Below are 21,578 nucleotides of genomic sequence, written 5' to 3' on the forward strand. Positions count from 1 at the left end.
CAGCTTCAGAGCCAAATTATATCTTTAAGCAGTGTTGTAGAAAAATAGGTCTCACATTCAGGAGGCTGCGAATGTTCTGAACATTTTGATATGCAACACAGGGACATTATACTATATGAAAGTATCTTAAAACAGGATTTAGTGAAGGTACGGTAAAACTGAGAAAATGGCCTTGGACCCCAGAGGGTTAAATACTAAATCATCATAGAAGTGTCCACACAGTCAGTGAGTCCATTTACGGGGGACGGGGACTTACTCTGCTGCTCACGGCCAGTACCCTTGTCTTTGGCAGAGACGTGGACGATACCATTGGCATCAATGTCGAATGTGACCTCAATCTGAGGAACCCCACGAGGGGCAGGAGGTATTCCCACCAGGGTGAACTGACCCAGCACCTTGTTGTCTGCAGCCATCTCCCTCTCACCCTGACACACTTTGATCTCCACCTGAGTCTGTCCATCAGCTGCTGTGGAAAACACCTGAGGAAAGAAACAGATTTTATCAAGTCCTTGAGGCACGTGCATGTGTCAGTAAGTACACAGCCACCTAAACGCTGAGTCTTAAAGCAGCCATGTTTCAAAAGAACACGATGCAAAAGCCTAAAACTAAAAAGTAAATCATTGTCAGTCTCATGAAGCTGTTGCAGCAGACAGTAATTCTGCTATGATGATGGTTAATGTGTGAAGGCAGCAGCAGTCTGGGGGCTTCTCGGGGTTATCCAAGTGAAGGAGGAGCCTAGCTGTCAAAAGTATGAATACATACAACTACTGCAGACCGAGGAGCATTCAACTCAAAGAGAACACCTTTACCACAGACGGACTGTGTCGCAGACACTTAAATTACCCAGGAATACAGGACTGCACGCGGAATATGACCACAGTTGACCAGGAGACTCCCAGGTCTCAAAGTCAGGAGCACTTTTTCACAGTACCTGGCTCTTCTTGGTGGGAATTGTTGTATTCCTGTTGATGAGTTTGGTGAAGACTCCACCAAGAGTCTCGATGCCCAATGAAAGAGGCGTGACATCCAACAACAGCACGTCGGTGACATCACCAGCCAAAACACCGCCCTGTATGGCCGCGCCAATGGCAACAGCTTCATCGGGGTTGACAGACTTGCTGGGAGCACGGCCAAATAGGTCCTGAACAGTTTGTTGAACCTAGACAGACAAAGTGTTAGACTACAATAACGTCCCAAAGAAAACTGGCAGCAGACCTCAAAATGACACACCGAAGCCCTCGAGTCCGATAAACACATCAAGTCCTACAACTTCAAGGCAGCCTACAGCTACAATTTAAATTGTAGTTCACAAACTGATACCATAATCTGCACATCCAACTGTGTACTTGCAGGAAGGCGTTGGGACAGTGACATCATTAGAGGTTTTCTAATTTTGCCTCTGTACATCAACACAGTGGCGTGACAATGAAAGTCAAGACTTGTTGACTTTAATTCGAGGAGTTTAAATATTTCTTGACCCACTCAGGGCCTGGTTTCATAAAGCATTCTATCTTTTAGTCTACTAAACTTTCTTAGTCGACAACAGTTAGTTGCCCAACATTCCCGTCTAATCTCAGTTTCACATCAACGAGTAAATTTACAGATTAACCGTCTTACGGTCATAGTGGCCTCGCGAGTTCCGTTGCCAAGAAACGCCTCCGCTGTGTGGCAGTTTTATTTACTTCCGGGTTGGTCTGTCTGCTACAAACAGCCGTCTGCCTCAGAGGAGACGCACTCCTAGTGTTGACGTCCATAAACATTTCCAATTTTTCCGGTCCAGGAACACCTGCTCCTGCCACAAGCCTCTCCTTCGTTCCTCCTACACCAATTGGTGTTACTTGATAGCCGCCATTTTTGAGGTAAGAGACTGACGTTTTGTTGACTAAAATAACATTAGCCTCCTCTGTACCAGGACTGTTAATACAAATATCAGCTTTCCAACCAGTTTTCCTGAAACAAGTCAGGTTGATGACAAACATTTAGAAGTCACTGAATACATCAAAAACAGTGATCATGTAAGATGATGAGTGAGGGAAGCCACCAAGATTCTCATCACACCTCTGCAGATGTTACAGGCTTCTGTCTGCTTGGAGAAACTGTGCACCGTGAAACCTCAGTCTGCTGCATCACCACTGGAATGTCTGGTGGTGCGCGTGAGCGGCCAAACGCTGGGAGATTTCCTGAAACCGCTTCTCTGCCACCAAACACAGAAACGCCTTCAACTCAACAGACCACAGTGTGGTTTTGCACGAGTAAAAAAACTTGTGCGAAATGAAAGAAAAGCACAGTGGCTGTAATGATGTTCTAACTATTGAAAAATGACGGGTTTGATTCTCACTCAGGACTCCTCCAGTGACGCCACTCTGACCAAGGCCAGCAGCCTGTTGATGCCACATTTTAGTGAACAGATACCACAAAAAGCACCAGGTACTAACCTGAATGGGGAACAAAACGAGTAGAGCCGAGCCGAGCGGTGCTACAACGGTGTAATGGAAGATGGCCTTAAGTAGCACACAGGATATTAATTACCTTGGGCATGCGGGTCATGCCTCCCACCAGCAGCACCTCTCCGATGTCTCCCTTGGACACCTCAGCGTCCTGCATAGCCTTCTGGCACGGAGCCACAGTGCGGCGGATCAGCTCAGCGACGATGCTTTCAAACTGAGAGCGGGTCAGCTTCACGTTGAGATGTTTGGGGCCAGAGGAGTCCATCGTCAGGTAAGGAAGGTTGATGTCCGTCTGCCAGAGACAATCCACCAAAAATCTAAGTCTGCGTGCTGTGCAGGACCATGTCTTTGTAGCAAATGAGTCAATGAAGGTTTGCATTAAATGGTTCAAACTGATTCTCAAAGATGAGTGGTGTCACGGACGCCGGCCAATCTGCACTGACCCCCACGGTTCAGATCACATGTGGACCGTGGATTAATTATAAAGTCTAGATCAGTGTGATTTTGTGTCATGAGGACTTGTTTTTAAAGAGATAACGGCTTTATTTAGATGCAGTTGGAGTAAAAAAAAAAAAAAAAAAAAAAATCACAACGAGTGGGAAACTTGCAGCTTTGCTTCGTGGTCCGTTTCAATGAGGTGCAGCTTTTCCACATTGATGAATCTGCTCTGAATCCTGTTACTGAGTACTTCTAAACTCTTGATTGGCTCTGATAAAAATCAGGCAGCTAAAGGTGTTTTCTGTGAAAACAAGGGAGCAGCCAGAAGGTCCGACTTAGGGTTTGATTCACTAAAAAGTAGGCGTGTTCTCGCCTTGTCTGCCACACACAGCGCTCTGCATGAAATAATAAAAGACACAAAGGCACTGACTGGTTCTAAATACACACCAAGTCTCCTTCAGGTCATCACAGTGTGCGTCTGTCTCTGGTAGATAACGTTTAATTAATTTCATTCATTCTGGAATACGGCTGTAACTTGGGGTCAGGCACTTTGAAAAAGTAATACAATTACTGATTACTCCTTGAAAAGGTAACTTAGTTACTTTACTGATTACTCAAGTTTAAAAGTAACCAAGTTAGATTACTAGTTACACCGCCCCCCCCACCACCTCAACATGAAAACAACCTGTTTTGCCAACACTCACTTTATAGTCCCCCTTTCTTGACTTTAATGAGCATAAATAGTTGTTTAATAAAAAAATAGACCTCTTTCTTGACCTCATATTTAACTGTTGACAGCACTGTAACAATAAAACTTACCATTTCTATCCTACATTGTTTATAAATGTAACTCATCCGCGTGGACAGGACATTGGCGGAGAGTGGAAAAAAAAGTCGGGGGTGGAGGGGGCTCGAGGTTTATGTGAGTGAGAGATGGTGCAGCACAGCTCATGTTCACGTGAAGGATCAGATCTGCTCCTCGGACGTGGAGCTCCTCGCAGTGAGCATGAGGCCGTACTATCTCCCATGGGAGTTTGGAAGTGTGATCACGCTCTGCGCGTATATTCCTCCCCTGCAGACGCCACCGCTGCCTGTGAGTGGATCCACAGTACAGTCAAGCGGCTGCAGACACAACACCCCCGCGCCCTCCTCCTCATCACTGGGGACTTTAACCACGCCTCCCTCTCCGCCACCCTCCTCACGTTCACCCAGTACGTCACGTGTAAAACCAGGAACAATAGAATACTGGACCTCTTTTCCGCCAATGTGGAGGACGCTTAAGGGGCTTTCACAGTGGCGTATTTGTAGAGCTGCTCATTACAGCGTATCGTCTACGCTGTAATGAGCAGCTCTCCACCCACTTCATGTGGAGTTTTTTCTCAATACGTAGCAGTATACTGAGGGCTACGCGTGTAGGATGGAAGAAATTAAACATGTTTAATTTTCTTCAGCGTACAGCACAGCATGGAGCCTTCACGTGAGAACACACAGCGCCGTGCTACTGTCCGCTATTGCGAGCCCACCCACGCTTCAACACGGTACTGTATGCCATTTCACATCTCCCTGTTGTTCTTCTGGAGCTATAAATACTGCAAGATCGTTGCTTCACTTTATCATACTGGACTCATTATATGAGGACTGTTTCACTGTGTCGCATCGTTTCATAAAAGCTATATATGTATGTGTGTGTATATATATATATATATATATATATATACATACATATATACACACACACACACACACACACACATTCTATTTCTACCTCATTTCTTATGTCTTGTACTGTTACAGGTATTATTATTATTGCTTATCCTTGCACACGCTGTTTGATGAACATTCTCCTCTACTTGCACCCATCTTGTGTTTTTTTTTTTTTTTTTTTTTTTACTATTAATACTACTTAGAATAACAATAATAATTTCAACAACTAAAATATTTAGAGAGAATTTAAAGGTTAGAAAAATGTCAAAGAATTTAATAGTTAAGAAAAACTATTGATCTCACAGAGGAGAAATTCACGTTACGTCAGCTCTTAAGGGGTGTTTGGGGGGGGGGGGCACATCCTTGCCCCAAGCCCCCTTTCCATCTGGATTTGCCCCTGCTTTGGAATTTGAGCACGATGAATGGGTATCATGTATTTATGCAGAAGACACGACCAGACTGACAGGTAAGAAAGTTTTATCAGTGTCTTTTACATCATGGAGCCCTCAGAAAGAGTTTAAGCCCCTTTCACACTGGGGCTGCTCCCAGTTGCGTCATCCGTGGTTATGACGAGGCCGCGTGTAAGCAACCAAGTGCCGAGACGATGCAGCTCGGTGCCACAACAGCGCAAGGGCCGCAAACAAAAATTAAACATGTTTAATTTTTGTTTTCGTCCTCTGCTCGACGCAGAATTAAGTGGTTTCAGCGCAAGTCAGAGCAACAGGACGGCACTCAGCGTGACTGGAAGCCACACCCTCACAATACAACGCCAATTTATGATTCCTGCTATGTTCCATTGTTCCCGAAGTATAAATCATGCAGGATTGCTTTTATACCGTGTACTCAATGCAGTAAAACTACATGCTCAAAAAGAGCACAGAAAAAAAAAAAAAAAAAGCAGATTGCAGCTGCAGCTCCTTCTCTGTGTGGAGCTGTCTGGTGCAGCTTCTTCTCTCACAAATGTGTTTAAATAAAATCCATAAAAGTCCTGCTCACAGACTGATTGCCAGAGAAAGGACATGTCCACATCAACTATAACTCCAGACATCTCCACATTTGCTCACGGACGGTTCCTTCACGTGCATGTGCGCGCACATCTTGCAGTCACAGGAGGAAAGATAAACTATAACAGAACTCAGAGCGCAGACCTGCAGCTCAGCACAAGAACAAATATAAACTAGTAGAGGAATTAGAGTGCACAGTCTGTCAGCAGAAAGACTGTGCACTCTGATTCCTCTGTGCAGAGAACCAGCAGGCTGCGTTCTCACCTCCTCTTTGCCCCCTGCTGCGTGCACCTGACACAGACATTCCTGCGTCATCATGATGCAACAGGAAGCAACTGGGAGCAGCCCCGGTGTGAAAGGGGCTTTAGGTACATCTGAGTGCCGGAAAAAAAGTGTTAGTTAACGCGTCGTGGATCAGCTGTTTTTAGCGAGAAGACACAGAGTGGCTCAGAGTTTTAAATAAAGGACGTCTTTGGGCACAGACCTCACTGTTAGAGAGCAAAGTGGGCAGTTCAGTCGAACCCGACCGCCCACGGGCCAACTTTAATGCTGCGATCAACCCGCAATGTAAAAATAATAGTAACGCGCAGTGACTTGGAGAAGTAACTTTAATCTGATGACTGATTTAGAAAGATTAATGCGTTAAATTACTTGTTACTGAAAAAAGGGGTCAGATTACAGTATCAACACTGCTTAGGGTGGTCCTGAAAAACAAACTTCAACTTCTTCACGGTGCTTCTTCATTGTTTGGTTCCTTTAGGGGTAAAACTAAATTGGGTGACATTTCATGAGATTTGATCAATATGGACCCCTGCCACCCGGCCCTGTGTTTTGTGACATGTGACATTTTCCCCCAATCTCAATTCTCTTTTGTACCCCTACCCCTACGCCTACCCCTTTAAAACAAGGGGTAAGGTGAAGGGGTACACCTCTAGCCCTATGAATTGAGACACCCCTCCTCCTTGGGAGAAAAAAAAACTGTCAAACCGCGGTCTTCACTGTTTGTTAACATGGTAACCGAAATGCAACTTGTTGCAGTAGCCTGTTTGCTCTTTTTATTTTCTCGCCTTTCTGCGTAAATGCAAAGAAATACAAGTTGCAGATTTCTTCGATGCATCGCAATCATGTCATGTTAATTAATTTGTCATTTATAATAATAATAATAATTAATAGTATTAATTAATTAACTAGTAATTGATTAATGTTAATACTAATAATCAATATTAGTAATAATATTTTTGATTAATCATTAACTGATTGATTAGTAATTAATTAATTTGTAATTAAAATAAACATTTGAAATATACCGATGGTTGAACCTCGGATTCAGGAGGAGCAGTGTGGTTTTCGTCCTGGTCACGGCACACTGGACCAGCTCTACACGCTCCATCGGGTGCTCGAGGGTTCATGGGAGTTCGCCCAACCAGTCCACGTGTTTTGTGGATCTGGAGAAGGCATTCGACCGTGTCCCTCGGGGCACCCTGTGGGGAGTGCTCCGGGAGTACGGGGTCCGAGGTCCTTTGCTAAGGGCTATCCGGTCCCTGTACGACCACAGCAGGAGCTTGGTTCGCATTGCCGGTAGCAAGTCAAACCTGTTTCCAGTGCACGTTCGCCTCTGCCAGGGCTGCCCTTTGTCACCGGTTCTGTTCATTATTTTTATGGACAGAATTTCTAGGCGCAGCCAGGGTGTAGAGGGGGTCTGGTTTGGGAACCACAGAATCTCGTCTCTGCTGTTTGCGGACGATGTGGTTCTGTTGGCTTCGTCAAATCAGGACCTTCAGCGTGCACTGGGGCGGTTTGCAGCCGAGTGTGAAGCGTCTGGGATGAAAATCAGCACCTCCAAATCCGAGGCCATGGTTCTCGACCAGAAAAAGGTGCTTTGCCCTCTTCAGGTCGGTGGAGTGTCCTTGCCTCAAGTGGAGGAGTTTAAGTATCTCGGGGTCTTGTTCACGAGTGAGGGACAGATGGAGCGTGAGATCGACAGACGGATCGGTGCAGCTTCTGCAGTGATGCGGTCGCTGTATCGGACCGTCGTGGTGAAGAGAGAGCTGAGTAGGGGGGCAAAGTTCTCGATTTACTGATCGATCTACGTTCCGATCCTCACCTATGGTCATGAGATTTGGCTCATGACCGAAAGAATGAGATCGCGAGTACAAGCGGCCGAGATGAGTTTCCTCCGCAGGGTGGCTGGGCGCTCCCTTAGAGATAGGGTGAAGAGCTCGGTCACTCGGGTGGAGCTCGGAGTCGAGCTGCTGCTCCTCCACGTCGAAAGGAGTCAGTTGAGGTGGCTCGGGCATCTTATGCGGATGCACCCTGGACGCCTCGCTGGAGTGGTGTTCCGGGCGCGTCCCATTGGGAGGAGGCCCCGGGGAAGACCCAGGACACGCTGGAGGGACTACATCTCTCGGCTGGGGGAGGTGTGTGTGGATCGGGAGGTCTGGGCGGCTTTGCTTGAGCTGCTGCCCCCGCGACCCGACTCCGGATAAAGCGGAAGAAAATGGATGGATGGATGGAAGGCTTGAAATGATATGAAATATATCAGTCTGTGTGGAATGAATGTATACATTATACAAGTTTCACTTTTTGAATGGAATGACTGAAATAAATAAACTTAATCATGATATTATAATTATATGACCAGCATCTGTATGTATGTTTTGGGCTGCATCTAGTTCTGTTAACCTGATATTTCTTTTTCAAATTCTATTTTTTTTTTGCATCCAGTCCTATTTCCTTTAGAAATTTCATTGACAAATAATATCAGTCTGTTAAGACGTCAGGTTATGTGTTACACATGTACGTGTGTGTATATATTAGGAGTCGAGTGTGTTCAGGGCTCCCCGTTTGTTTACTAAATACACACACGTTACAGACCTTGAAATCCAACAGCAGGGGGCGCTATTATCCAAAGATTTATGAACATACAAATTAACGTGCTTATCCTTTATCATGATTTTCTCCGTTGTGAGATATAAAAGTGTCTTATTGTAGCGTTCGTGTGTATGTGCATTATAACGCCTCAGCGCACGAGCGACGTTACGATATTCTTCAGAACATGCATCCAGCAGCATACACTTTACTGTCATAGACAACTGCCTGTAAAGATTTTTTGGCAAGTTATAACTTTCTAAACAGCGTAATTTGTAATGAAAGCCGCTTCATCATGTTTGTTTTTTCTGAGACAGCAGTAAGCTCCTCCTACCCCTCCAAACGGAGTGTGCATCCAGATTCACTCCAAACGGAGGGGTTTGTAGCCCTCCACCTCACTCCAAAAAGAGAACTGAGACACCCCTCTGTCTCTCGTGCCCGCGCAAAACGGAGGGGAAGGGGTAAGAGGAAGGGCCGAGGGGTAGAATTGAGATTCAGCCTTTGACTTATGGACTGAAAACATGAGTTCATTAGTGGCAGATTTTGTTCCATCTGCCTCAGGTGGCATTTTGAGGCATTTCAGCACCCACATAGACATCCTTATCAGAGACCCTCAGAGTGGGAGGACGACCTGTCACTCCACTCCTGACAGCAGGTCCTGGATCATGTTGCTGCTGTCAGTGATTTTGCTGAGTGAGGAGTTGCACTTATCCAGGATTACAATCAAATCCTAACCAAGGATGAACAGCAGCACCACCTTCTGCAAGATGTGGAGTGGCATCGACGTCAGTCCCCGGACATGAAGAAAACCTGCCCATTCACGCAGGTTCGCCGTGCGCCTGCGTGAATGGGCAGCACGTCTGTCGCTCCTCGTTCTGTCTTCTTTTTCATCCTGCTACTATCTCTATTGATATGCACTGCACTAAAATTAGGTATGCAAGGAAGGACTTGCTAAAACTCCGGACAAATGCCGTTGCTGAGGAAAGGCATGCAATTCCTCCAGAGCTAAGGCGAGTATACCGGGGAAGACGTGCTGGATACCAACGCAGGGCCAAAGCTGTGGCTAGAGTCGCCAAACGGACGATTTTTAAACCACCAGTCCCCTCCATGGTGATGGGTAATGTCAATGCGCTGTCAAATAAGATGGATGAACTTACCACGCTGATCCGGTGCCAATCGAGCTAGATGGAGAGTAGTCTACTTCTGTTTACGGAGACGTGGCTAACCAGCTACGTACCGGATGCTAATGTGGACCTACTTGGCTTTTCCACCGTGCGCGCTGACCGGGACCCCAGGACCAGCGGGAAGAGCAAAGGTGGAGGCCTTATTCTGTACGCCAACAAGCGGTGGTGTCATCCTAACCATCTGACTGTCAAAACTGTGATATGTAGCCGGGACTTGGAGCTGCTAGCTGTTAGCATCAGACCGTACTACGTACCACGTGAGTTTTCCCACGTCATCGCGCTCTGTGTTTACATTCCTCCGAGTGCCAATGCGGAGACAGCGCTAGAGTCCATCTACGTCACTACAGCGCTTCAGTCACAACATTCGAATGCTTTCTTTATTATTTCTGGTGATTTTAATCATGTCCCATTGGACACTACTCTGCCCTCCTTCCACCAATATGTCACCTGTCCCATAAGAAAAACTAAGAATCACAGCTGAAGTGAAGGGGCTCCTGAACAGGAAGAAGTGGGTGTTTAGGAGCAGGGATTGGGAGGGGGTGAGGGCAGTGCAAGTTTAAACAAACTTTGTTTAAAGCAGGCTAAAGAGGAGTATGGTAAAAAGCTGGAGAGAACGCTGTCTAATAAAAACATGTGGGAGGTCTGGAGAGGAATGAAAACCATCACTGGCTGTGGCAGTAAGGGCAATCTGGGTTGCATGGACATCCAGAGAGCTGAGGAGCTGAACACCTTTTTTAATCGGTTCAGCTCACCCTCGACCAACCCCCACACCCTACTGTCAGCTCCCCAGACCACCCCCGTCCTGCATCTCCCCTATGTGCCTCTTTCTCTCCCTCACGAGCCCCCACCTCACCCACCTCAACTCACGCCTCCATTACCGCAAACCAGGTGACTACAGTACTGCGACGTCTCCACCCTAGGAAGGCTTTTTTTGACTTCTCCAGTGCTTTTAATACCATCTACCCCAGCCTTCTCCAGGATAAACTCAACATCATGGCTGTGGACCCCCATTTAGTGAGCTGGATCTCAGACTACCTTACCAATAGGCCGCAGTTTGTCCGGGTGGGGGACTGCAGGTCTTCAACTCTGACTTGTAGTACTGGAGCACCTCAGGGCACAGTGCTCTCTCCTCTCCTCTTCACCCTCTACACATGGACTTTCGTTACAACTCCATTACATGTCACATGCAGAAGTTCTCAGATGACACTGCAATTGTTGCATGTATTCGGGAGGGGGACGAGAGGGAGTACAGAGGCCTGGTGAAGGACTTTGTGCAGTGGTGCCGGCTGAATAAGCTCCAGCTGAACACCACTAAAACAAAGGAGATGGTGTTGGACTTTCGCCGGGCGCCACCCTCTCTGCAGCCCATTAACATCGGTGGAGCGGAGGTGGAGGTGGTCTCCACGTATAAGTACCTGGGACTACATCTGGACAATAAGCTGAACTGGGCAGCCAATATGGACGCTGTTTATAAGAAGGGCCAGAGCAGAATGTATTTTCTCAGAAGGCTGGCCTCGTTCAGAGTCTGCCCTAAGTTAGTGCACCTGTTTTATCTGGCTATTGTGTCCAGTGTTCTTTTTTATGCCGCGGTGTGTTGGGGGGGCAGTGCATTTCAGAAGTAAGTAAGTAAGTAAGTAAACTTTATTTATATAGCGCTTTTCACAGACAGGGGTCACAAAGCGCTTTACAAGGTAAAACAATAAAAATATACAGTAAAAATACACACTCAGTACTAAAAGATTATTGGCCATGAAAAGCCTGTTTAAAAAATAAAGTCTTTAGTTGCTTTTTGAACATCTCAACAGAGTCCAGGGATCGCAGGGACAGAGGGAGTTCGTTCCAGAGACGAGGCGCTACGGCTTTAAAAGATCGGTCTCCTCGAGTTTTAAAGGAGGTTCGAGGAACCATCAACAGGTTCTGACCTAAAGATCTGAGGCTGCGGGCTGAGGTGAGTCAAGTCAGCAATGTAATCAGGAGCCTGACCATGTAGTGCTCTGAAAGTCAAAACCAAGATTTTAAAATTAATTCTGGAGGCAACAGGGAGCCAGTGGAGGGATTCCAAGATAGGTGTGATGTGGGTTCTCCTGTTGGTGCGGGTCAGAAGCCTCGCAGCAGAGTTCTGGACATACTGCAACTGATTTATCTCCTTCTTACCCAGGCAAGTGAACAGGCTGTTGCAATAGTCCAACCGCGTGGAGACAAAGGCATGGATGATTTCCTCTAATTCTTTCTGTGACACCAATTGTTTAAGTTTGGCAATATTTCGCAGTTGAAAGAAGCAATTCTTCACAAGCTTGCTTGCGTGCTGAGCAAGAGACATTCCTTCATCGAAAATAACGCCAAGGTTTCTAAGGCTTGTTTTTGCCGTTAAGCCCAAGTCACCAAGGAGGCTCCTGATAACAGGAACAGCACTGTCAGGCGCAACAATAAGTGTCTCAGTTTTTTCAGAGTTCAGTTGCAGACGGTTTCCATTAAGCCACTTCTTCACCTGTGACAGGCAGTCAAATAAAGAGTTCAATTTGTGGATTTCTGAAATCTTAAATCAAGAAGGACATTCATCGACTGAACTGGCTCATTAAGAGGGCCGGTTCTGTAGTGGGTCTGGGCTTGGACTCTGTGGAGACAGTGGTGGAGCAGAGAACACTCACAAAGACCCATGCCATCCTGTCTAATGAGAGTCACCCTCTGAACTCTGTTTTCTCCATCCAGAGAAGCTCAGTAAGCTCGAGATTTCTCTCATTGAGATGTTCTACAGAGAGACTGAGGAACTCATTTGTTCCACGTGCCATCAGGCTGTTTAACAAGGTGTCTGCTGGGAGGAGCAGGAGGGAGAATGTGCTTTAGCAACTAGTTTTTAGTTATTATTTATTTATTTTTGTGGTGGGCTTTGTTCCTTCCATTTTATTGTATCTTTTAATTCTATCTATCCTTGGAGCACAGACAATGCACAATTTCCCTTGGGATCAAGAAAGTATTTATCTATCTATCTAAAATCCAAAACACACCATGACTGTTTGTTTTCACCCAGTAGGTGGACAGTGACACTTTTGATCTCTCTTGTGTGGTCAGTTAAAGGAGGAAGGATCGTTGTTTCAGTCTGTATTTCATTTGTCAACAGCTACATCACTGTTGCTGGTTTGTGCTGATAGGCTCAAACGCTGCAGCTTCCACCCTGCATGCGGCAGAGTGGGTAGAATAGTCGTATGAAAATAAAATTTAGCACAAAACAATTTCTTATCAAGATAAGAAAGTCACATTCTTATTTTTGGCGTACTGTACAGGACCGCCCTACCGTAACGCAACATAAAATGTGGAAAAAAGTGAAGCCCTGTGAATAAATGGTAAATGGACTGCATTTATATAGCGCTTTTCCATCTGCATCAGACGCTCAAAGCGCTTTACAATTATGCCTCACATTCACCCCGATGTCAGGGTGCTGCCATACAAGGCGCTCACTACACACTGGGAGCAATAGGGGATTAAAGGCCTTGCCCAAGGGCCCTTAGTGATTTTCCAGTCAGGCGGGGATTTGAACCCATGATCTTCTGGACTCAAGCCCAACACCTTAACCACTAGACCATCACCTCCACTTTCTGGATGCACAGTATACACAAACACACACACACACACACACACACACACACACACAAACACACACACCAGATAAAATAAGTATTGAACATGTCACCATTTTTCAAAGTAAATATATTCTAAATGTGCTACTGACACAAAACTTTCACAGTTACTATTTTGTACAAAAGTCTTTGTTGGTATATTCTTATGACAATTCTTTTCACTCCTCTGCCAGAAATCTTGTGAGGATCACCTGGCCGTGGCTAGTTTATGGTGAAATGATGTTCTTTCCACTTCCATACTGGAACATTCAGAAGTTTAGAAATCCATTTGTAACCAATGCCCTCAGTATGTTTTGCAACAATAGGGTTGCAAAGATCTTGCGAGAGCTTTTTACTTTTACCCACTGTGACACCTTTGGCAACAAGACACCTTTTTATAGGCCATCAGTCCCAACTGATACGCCAGTCCCGACTGATGGCCTGTCAGTTGATATTAATTTGCACTGACAAGGAGCAGTACTGCTTTTTTTATTACTGATTGATTTCAGCTGGTGTCCTGCCTTTCCATGACTTTTGCATCTTTCTTTCTACATGTGTTCAATACTTTTCCTTGTGTCATTTCACATTATTACTAGAGGTGCACCGATCATTATCGGCCGATCACGCCTTGATCGATTTGATCGGTGATCGGCAAAATGCGCTGATCAAAAGGACCGATCACAACAGTGCAGGCAGTAGCGCAAGGAGCACTTGGTCCTGTCATGACACACCCAGCCAAGAGCATGTGTAGTTTCAAAATGGCTTCGCCGGTCTGGACTTTTTTTGCGGTGTCAAAAATAGACACGAAATTTGCTATTTGCAACACTTGCGACTAGGGATGGGTATCAAGAACTGGTTCCTTTTGGGTATCGTTAAGAAATTGGTCAGGAATGTTGAGGAAGATGGCGCCGGAGTGTCTGTGCCGCCGCTTGGCTCTGCCTACGCTTGTGTATTTTTTATTGATTTTTATGTCTGTCACAGGGACTGTTCATTCGCTATTGGTGTATAATCGCCAGGAATTACTAAAAATCAAGGATACGGTGCAATCATGCGCAATCTATGAAGCAAAAAAGTCAAATTCTTTTTACCTGGCTGATCTCCCAGAGCAGCTCGTCTGGGTGGACGCGCCTCTGCCCAGGAAGCGTAAACGCCGGGGAGTGCGAGCCGGCCGGCTAGTGAGGCTAAAGGCCTTCCTGGCTCTTTCTCCGAGCACGGTGCGGGCTTCTTCTATTCCACCGGACCTTAGAGACTGTTTTCGCCGTTATGTGTCATGGCGCACTGTTGTTCCAGTCGGCGCTTGGGTGGTGCCCATCATTGGACAGCAGGAGGATCTCTGCGCGCTGCGCCCTTGTTGTTCTCTTCATTCGGGCTCTGGTAGTGTGTCCCTGAGTAACCTTAGGCCACTGGGCCGGGTAGCTCATGCGGCTAACACGACAGTGGCTGCTACGAGGTGCGCGCTCGTGAAGGCAAGGTCCGTAGGGAATAAAACCTTCATTCTTCGAGACTTCTTCACATCACAATCGCTGGATGTACTGTTTTTAAGTGAGACGTGGATCAACGTTGGTGAGTCCACCGCTTTCTCGGAGTTATTACCTCCTGACTGTACTTTTATTAACACACCAAGAGCCTCTGGTCGTGGCGGAGGAATAGCTACTGTTCTACGGGTTGGCATTCAGCACCAAGTTGTTACGGAGTGGTCTTTTGCCTCGTTTTAACTGAGCTGTTTCGAGCTAAGAGGGCGACAGACTGATCAAGTGTTGTGCGCTGTCATTTACAGACCACCGAGACACAACATGGATTTTATCAAGGATTTTTATGATCTGATGGTTTTTAACTGTACACGTTATGACAGGATTTTAATTGTCGGAGATTTTAATGTCCATGTATGTTGTCAGTCCGTTCCGATGGCCAGAGACTTTTTAGACTTATGTGAAGTTTTTAATCTAACACAACATGTCACTGGCTCAGCGCAGATACACGGACACACATTGGACCTGGTGCTGTCGCATGGCTTTTCGGTTGGCCATGTTATTGTTGAGGATGCTGTGTTCTCTGACCACTGCCCTGTCATATTTGACGTGTTTTTAACTTTTGGAGAGCAGCTGCCAGCTGTGCGTCATAGCCGTGCTATTAAGGCTAGCACAGCGGCTGATTTTAGCTCTCTCGTTACCACTGCAGCGTGTAGTCTTTTAAACCCGTGTCCATCTATAAACATGAACACGGAGCACCTGATGAACTCTTTTGTTTCCACCTGCTCTGATGTGCTGGACAGCGTAGCTCCTCTTAAAATCATGCGCCCAAAGTCCAGGCAGGAGCCCTGGCTAAATGACACTACGCGTGCAGCTCGGCGTGAGTGTCGGAGGGCGGAGCGGAGGTGGAAAAAGAACCACCTGGAGGTTTTTTACCAGGTTCTTAAAGATAGCTGGAGGAACTATCAGTGTGTGGTTAAAGCAGAGAAAACAAAATATTTATCTGACTTAATCGCCAACAGTGTTAACAAACCCTGTGTTCTTTTTAAAACTGTGAACTCTATTTTTAATCCTAATCCTTCCACTGGATTGGAAATAACCAATGAAACCTGTGAGAGATTTCTCTCCTTTTTTAATGATAAGGTTGCTGCGATAAGGACCAATATCTCGCCCTCTTCACCTTGTGGTCCAGGGGTACGTACGGTAGCATTTAGCCAGTTTGAGCCTGTGCCACTTGCTGTTCTTACTGGGATTGTAGGTAAACTCAAAGCCTCTACTAGTCCTACAGACCCAGTTCCTCCTCGCTTTTTTAAAGAGGTTTGGGGCACCATTGGCACCTTTGTGAGCGAGGTAATAAACAGTAGTCTGGTCTCTGGCACTGTCCCCACTTTTTGTAAAAATGCTGTTGTTGAACCTCTGATTAAGAAGCCTGGGCTTGATCCTGTGACTTTAGCAAATTATCGGCCCATTTCTAAGCTTCCTTTGGTTTCCAAGATCTTGTAGAAATGCGTGCTTGCTCAATTTCAGCCGTTTTTAGATGCACATGGCATTTTAGACCCGTTTCAGTCGGGTTACAAAACATTTCACAGTACAGAGTCTGCACTTCTTAATGTTTTTAATGACCTGTTTTTAATAGCTGATGCGGGAAGCTCTGCCATTTTAGTGCTTTTAGACCTGACTGCTGCTTTTGACACAGTGGACCATGCAACTCTCTTATCTCGCTTGGAAACCTGTGTGGGTGTCAGGGGGATTGCTTTGAAGTGGTTTGAGTCTTACTTGAGTGGGAGGTCCTTCTCTGTGAGGCTGGGGGACTCCTGCTCCTCTTCTGCTCCCCTGCAGTGCGGTGTCCCCCAGGGTTCTATCTTAGGCCCAATTCTTTTTGCTCTGTATCTCCTCCCACTCTGGGAGATATTTAGAAAACATGGCATGTCATACCATTTTTATGCTGATGACTGCCAAATTTACATGCCGATTGTCAAGAATAACCACTGCCCCCTGACACCCCTTCTCGACTGTCTCTGTGATGTCAAGGCTTGGTTAGCACAGAATTATTTAAAACTTAACGAGGGAAAAACTGAGATAATTCTGTTTGGCAATTCCCGCTTTGACTTGGGACTTCTACAAAGTTTTGTGCGTCCCAAAGTCACAAGCCTTGGTGTCACCATAGACAGCGATCTTAAATTTGATAAACAGGTTAACGTGGTTTTAAAATTGCGTTTTTTTTTACCTTCGTCTTTTATCAAAAGTGAAACCTTTTATCCCTTTTAAATTGTTTGAACAAGTCATGCACGCTTTTATTTCTTCTCGTTTAGACTACTGCAATGCACTTTATTCGGGGATTAGCCATAATGCACTTTCCCGACTGCAGTTAGTCCAGAATTCAGCGGCTCGACTTTTAACAGGGGCCAGAAAGCGTGAGCATATTACCCCAATTTTGGCTTCTCTGCACTGGCTCCCTGTACGTTTTAGAATTGATTTTAAGATACTTTTGTTTGTTTTTAAAGCTCTGAATGGACTGGCCCCGCAATATATCATCAACTGCCTCCAGGTCTACACTCCAGCACGAGCTCTGAGGTCCGAGGGCCAGTCCCAGCTCATGGTGCCTAGGACGAGACTTAAAACTCGAGGGGACAGAGCCTTCAATCAATCAATCAACTTTTTTCTTATATAGAGCCAAATCACAACAAACAGTTGCCCCAAGGCGCTCCATATTGTAAGGCAAGGCCATACAATAATTATGAAAAACCCCAACGGTCAAAACGACCCCCTATGAGCAAGCACTTGGCAACAGTGGGAAGGAAAAACTCCCTTTTAACAGGAAGAAACCTCCAGCAGAACCAGGCTCAGGGAGGGGCAGTCTTCTGCTGAGACTGGTTGGGGCTGAGGGAAAAAAACCCAGGAAAAACACATGCCGTGAAGGGGGGCAGAGATCGATCACTAATGATTAAATGCAGAGTGATGCATACGGAGCAAAAAGAGAAAGAAACAGTGCATCATGGGAACCCCCCCACAATCTACATCTAAAGCAGCATAACCAAGGGATGGTCCAGGGTCACCCGACCCAGCCCTAACTATAAGCCTTAGCGAAAAGGAAAGTTTTAAGCCTAATCTTAAAAGTAGAGAGGGTGTCTGTCTCCCTGATCTGAATTGGGAGCTGGTTCCACAGGAGAGGAGCCTGAAAGCTGAAGGCTCTGCCTCCCATTCTACTCTTACAAACCCTAGGAACTACAAGTAAGCCCGCAGTCTGAGAGCGAAGCGCTCTATTGGGGTGATATGGTACTACGAGGTCCCTAAGATAAGATGGGACCTGATTATTCAAAACCTTGTAAGTAAGAAGAAGAATTTTAAATTCTATTCTAGAATTAACAGGAAGCCAATGAAGAGAGGCCAACACGGGTGAGATATGCTCTCTCCTCCTAGTCCCCGTCAGTACTCTAGCTGCAGCATTCTGAACCAACTGAAGGCTTTTTATGGAACTTTTAGGACAACCTGATAATAATGAATTACAATAGTCCAGCCTAGAGGAAATAAATGCATGAATTAGTTTTTCAGCATCACTCTGAGACAAGACCTTTCTGATTTTAGAGATATTGCGTAAATGCAAAAAGGCAGTCCTACATATTTGTTTAATATGCGCTTTGAATGACATATCCTGATCAAAAATGACTCCAAGATTTCTCACAGTATTACTAGAGATCAGGGAAATGCCATCCAGAGTAACGATCTGGTTAGACACCATGTTTCTAAGATTTGTGGGGCCAAGTACAATAACTTCAGTTTTATCTGAGTTTAAAAGCAGGAAATTAGAGGTCATCCATGTCTTTATGTCTGTAAGACAATCCTGCAGTTTAGCTAACTGGTGTGTATCCTCTGGCTTCATGGATAGATAAAGCTGGGTATCATCTGCGTAACAATGAAAATTTAAGCAATACCGTCTAATAATACTGCCTAAGGGAAGCATGTATAAAGTGAATAAAATTGGTCCTAGCACAGAACCTTGTGGAACTCCATAATTAACTTTAGTCTGTGAAGAAGATTCCCCATTTACATGAACAAACTGTAATCTATTAGACAAATATGATTCAAACCACCGCAGCGCAGTGCCTTTAATACCTATGGCATGCTCTAATCTCTGTAATAAAATTTTATGGTCAACAGTATCAAAAGCAGCACTGAGGTCTAACAGAACAAGCACAGAGATGAGTCCACTGTCCGAAGCCATAAGAAGATCATTTGTAACCTTCACTAATGCTGTTTCTGTACTATGACGAATTCTAAAACCTGACTGAAACTCTTCAAATAGACCATTCCTCTGCAGGTGATCAGTTAGCTGTTTTACAACTACCCTTTCAAGAATTTTTGAGAGAAAAGGAAGGTTGGAGATTGGCCTATAATTAGCTAAGATAGCTGGGTCAAGTGATGGCTTTTTAAGTAATGGTTTAATTACTGCCACCTTAAAGGCCTGTGGTACATAACCAACTAACAAAGATAGATTTATCATATTTGAAGCATTAAATAATGGTAGGACTTCCTTGAGCAGCCTGGTAGGAATGAGGTCTAATAAACATGTTGATGGTTTGGATGAAGTAACTAATGAAAATAACTCAGACAGAACAATCGGAGAGAAAGAGTCTAACCAAATACCGGCATCACTGAAAGCAGCCAAAGATAACGATACATCTTTGGGATGGTTATGAGTAATTTTTTCTCTAATAGTCAAAATTTTGTTAGCAAAGAAAGTCATGAAGTCATTACTAGTTAAAGTTAATGGAATACTCAGCTCAATAGAGCTCTGACTCTTTGTCAGCCTGGCTACAGTGCTGAAAAGAAACCTGAGGTTATTCTTATTTTCTTCAATTAGTGATGAGTAGAAAGATGTCCTAGCTTTACGGAGGGCTTTTTTATAGAGCAACAAACTCTTTTTCCAGGCTAAGTGAAGATCTTCTAAATTAGTGAGACGCCATTTCCTCTCCAACTTACGGGTTATCTGCTTTAAGCTACGAGTTTGTGAGTTATACCACGGAGTCAGACACTTCTGATTTAAAGCTCTCTTTTTCAGAGGAGCTACAGCATCCAAAGTTGTCTTCAAAGAGGATGTAAAACTATTGACGAGATACTCTAACTCCCTTACAGAGTTTAGGTAGCTACTCTGCACTGTGTTGGTATATGACATTAGAGAACATAACGAAGGAATCATATCCTTAAACCTAGTTACAGCGCTTTCTGAAAGACTTCTAGTGTAATGAAACTTATTCCCCACTGCTGGGTAGTCCATCAGGGTAAATGTAAATGTTATTAAGAAATGAACAGAGAGAAGGGAGTTTTCAGGGAATACTGTTAAGTCTTCAATTTCCATACCATAAGTCAGAACAAGATCTAAGATATGATTAAAGTGGTGGGTGGACTCATTTACTTTTTGAGCAAAGCCAATAGAGTCTAATAATAGATTAAATGCAGTGTTGAGGCTGTCATTCTCAGCATCTGTGTGGATGTTAAAATCGCCCACTATAATTATCTTATCTGAGCTAAGCACTAAGTCAGACAAAAGGTCTGAAAATTCACAGAGAAACTCACAGTAACGACCAGGTGGACGATAGATAATAACAAATAAAACTGGTTTTTGGGACTTCCAATTTGGATGGACAAGACTAAGAGACAAGCTTTCAAATGAATTAAAGCTCTGTCTAGGTTTTTGATTAATTAATAAGCTGGAATGGAAGATTGCTGCTAATCCTCCGCCTCGGCCCGTGCTACGAGCATTCTGACAGTTAGTGTGACTCGGGGGTGTTGACTCATTTAAACTAACATATTCATCCTGCTGTAACCAGGTTTCTGTTAGGCAGAATAAATCAATATGTTGATCAATTATTATATCATTTACCAACAGGGACTTAGAAGAGAGAGACCTAATGTTTAATAGACCACATTTAACTGTTTTAGTCTGTGGTGCAGTTGAAGGTGCTATATTATTTTTTCTTTTTGAATTTTTATGCTTAAATAGATTTTTGCTGGTTATTGGTGGTCTGGGAGCAGGCACCGTCTCTACGGGGATGGGGTAATGAGGGGATGGGAGGGGGAGAGAAGCTGCAGAGAGGTGTATAAGACCACAGCTCTGCCTACTGGTCCCAACGCTGGACAGTCACAGTTTGGAGGATCCAAGAAAATTGGCCAGATTTCTAGAAATGAGAGCTGCTCCATCTAAAGTGGGATGGATGCCGTCTCTCCTAACAAGACCAGGTTTTCCCCAGAAGCTTTGCCAATTATCTATGAAGCCCACCTCATTTTTTGGACACCACTCAGACAGCCAGCAATTCAAGGAGAACATGCGGCTAAACATGTCACTCCCGGTCTGATTGGGGAGGGGCCCAGAGAAAACTACAGAGTCCGACATTGTTTTTGCAAAGTTACACACCGATTTAATGTTAATTTTAGTGACCTCCGATTGGCGTAACCGAGTGTCATTACTGCCGACGTGAATTACAATCTTACCAAATTTACGCTTAGCCTTAGCCAGCAATTTCAAATGTCCTTCAATGTCGCCTGCTCTGGCCCCCGGAAGACAATTGACAATGGTTGCTGGTGTCGCTAACTTCACATTTCTCAAAACAGAGTCGCCAATAACCAGAGTTTGATCCTCGGCGAGTGTATCGTCGAGTGGGGAAAAACGGTTAGAGATGTGAACGGGTTGACGGTGTACACGGGGCTTCTGTTTAGGGCTACGCTTCCTCCTCACAGTCACCCAGTCGGCCTGCTTTCCCGACTGCCCCGGATCTCCCAGGGGGGAACTAACGGCGGCTAAGCTACCTTGGTCCGCACCGACTACAGGGGCCTGGCTAGCTGTATACACCCA

The 21,578-nt window shown here is 45.1% G+C and overlaps 1 protein-coding gene across 1 annotated transcript in view; it reads right to left on the minus strand.

The window, feature by feature from the left end:
* The window catches only part of hspa9 (heat shock protein 9), a 74,422-nt gene that overhangs the window by 20,856 nt on the left and 31,988 nt on the right, over positions 1-21,578 (minus strand). The window contains exons 7-10 of the mRNA XM_034180981.1: positions 19,513-19,536; positions 2,530-2,793; positions 932-1,159; positions 257-479 (exon numbers count right to left, since the gene is read on the minus strand). Coding sequence (XP_034036872.1) covers positions 257-479; positions 932-1,159; positions 2,530-2,793; positions 19,513-19,536 — 739 coding nt within the window. The remainder of the gene's footprint in view (positions 1-256; positions 480-931; positions 1,160-2,529; positions 2,794-19,512; positions 19,537-21,578) is intronic.

This window comes from Thalassophryne amazonica, chromosome 11 (assembly GCF_902500255.1).
Source record: "Thalassophryne amazonica chromosome 11, fThaAma1.1, whole genome shotgun sequence".
NCBI lineage: Eukaryota > Metazoa > Chordata > Actinopteri > Batrachoidiformes > Batrachoididae > Thalassophryne > Thalassophryne amazonica.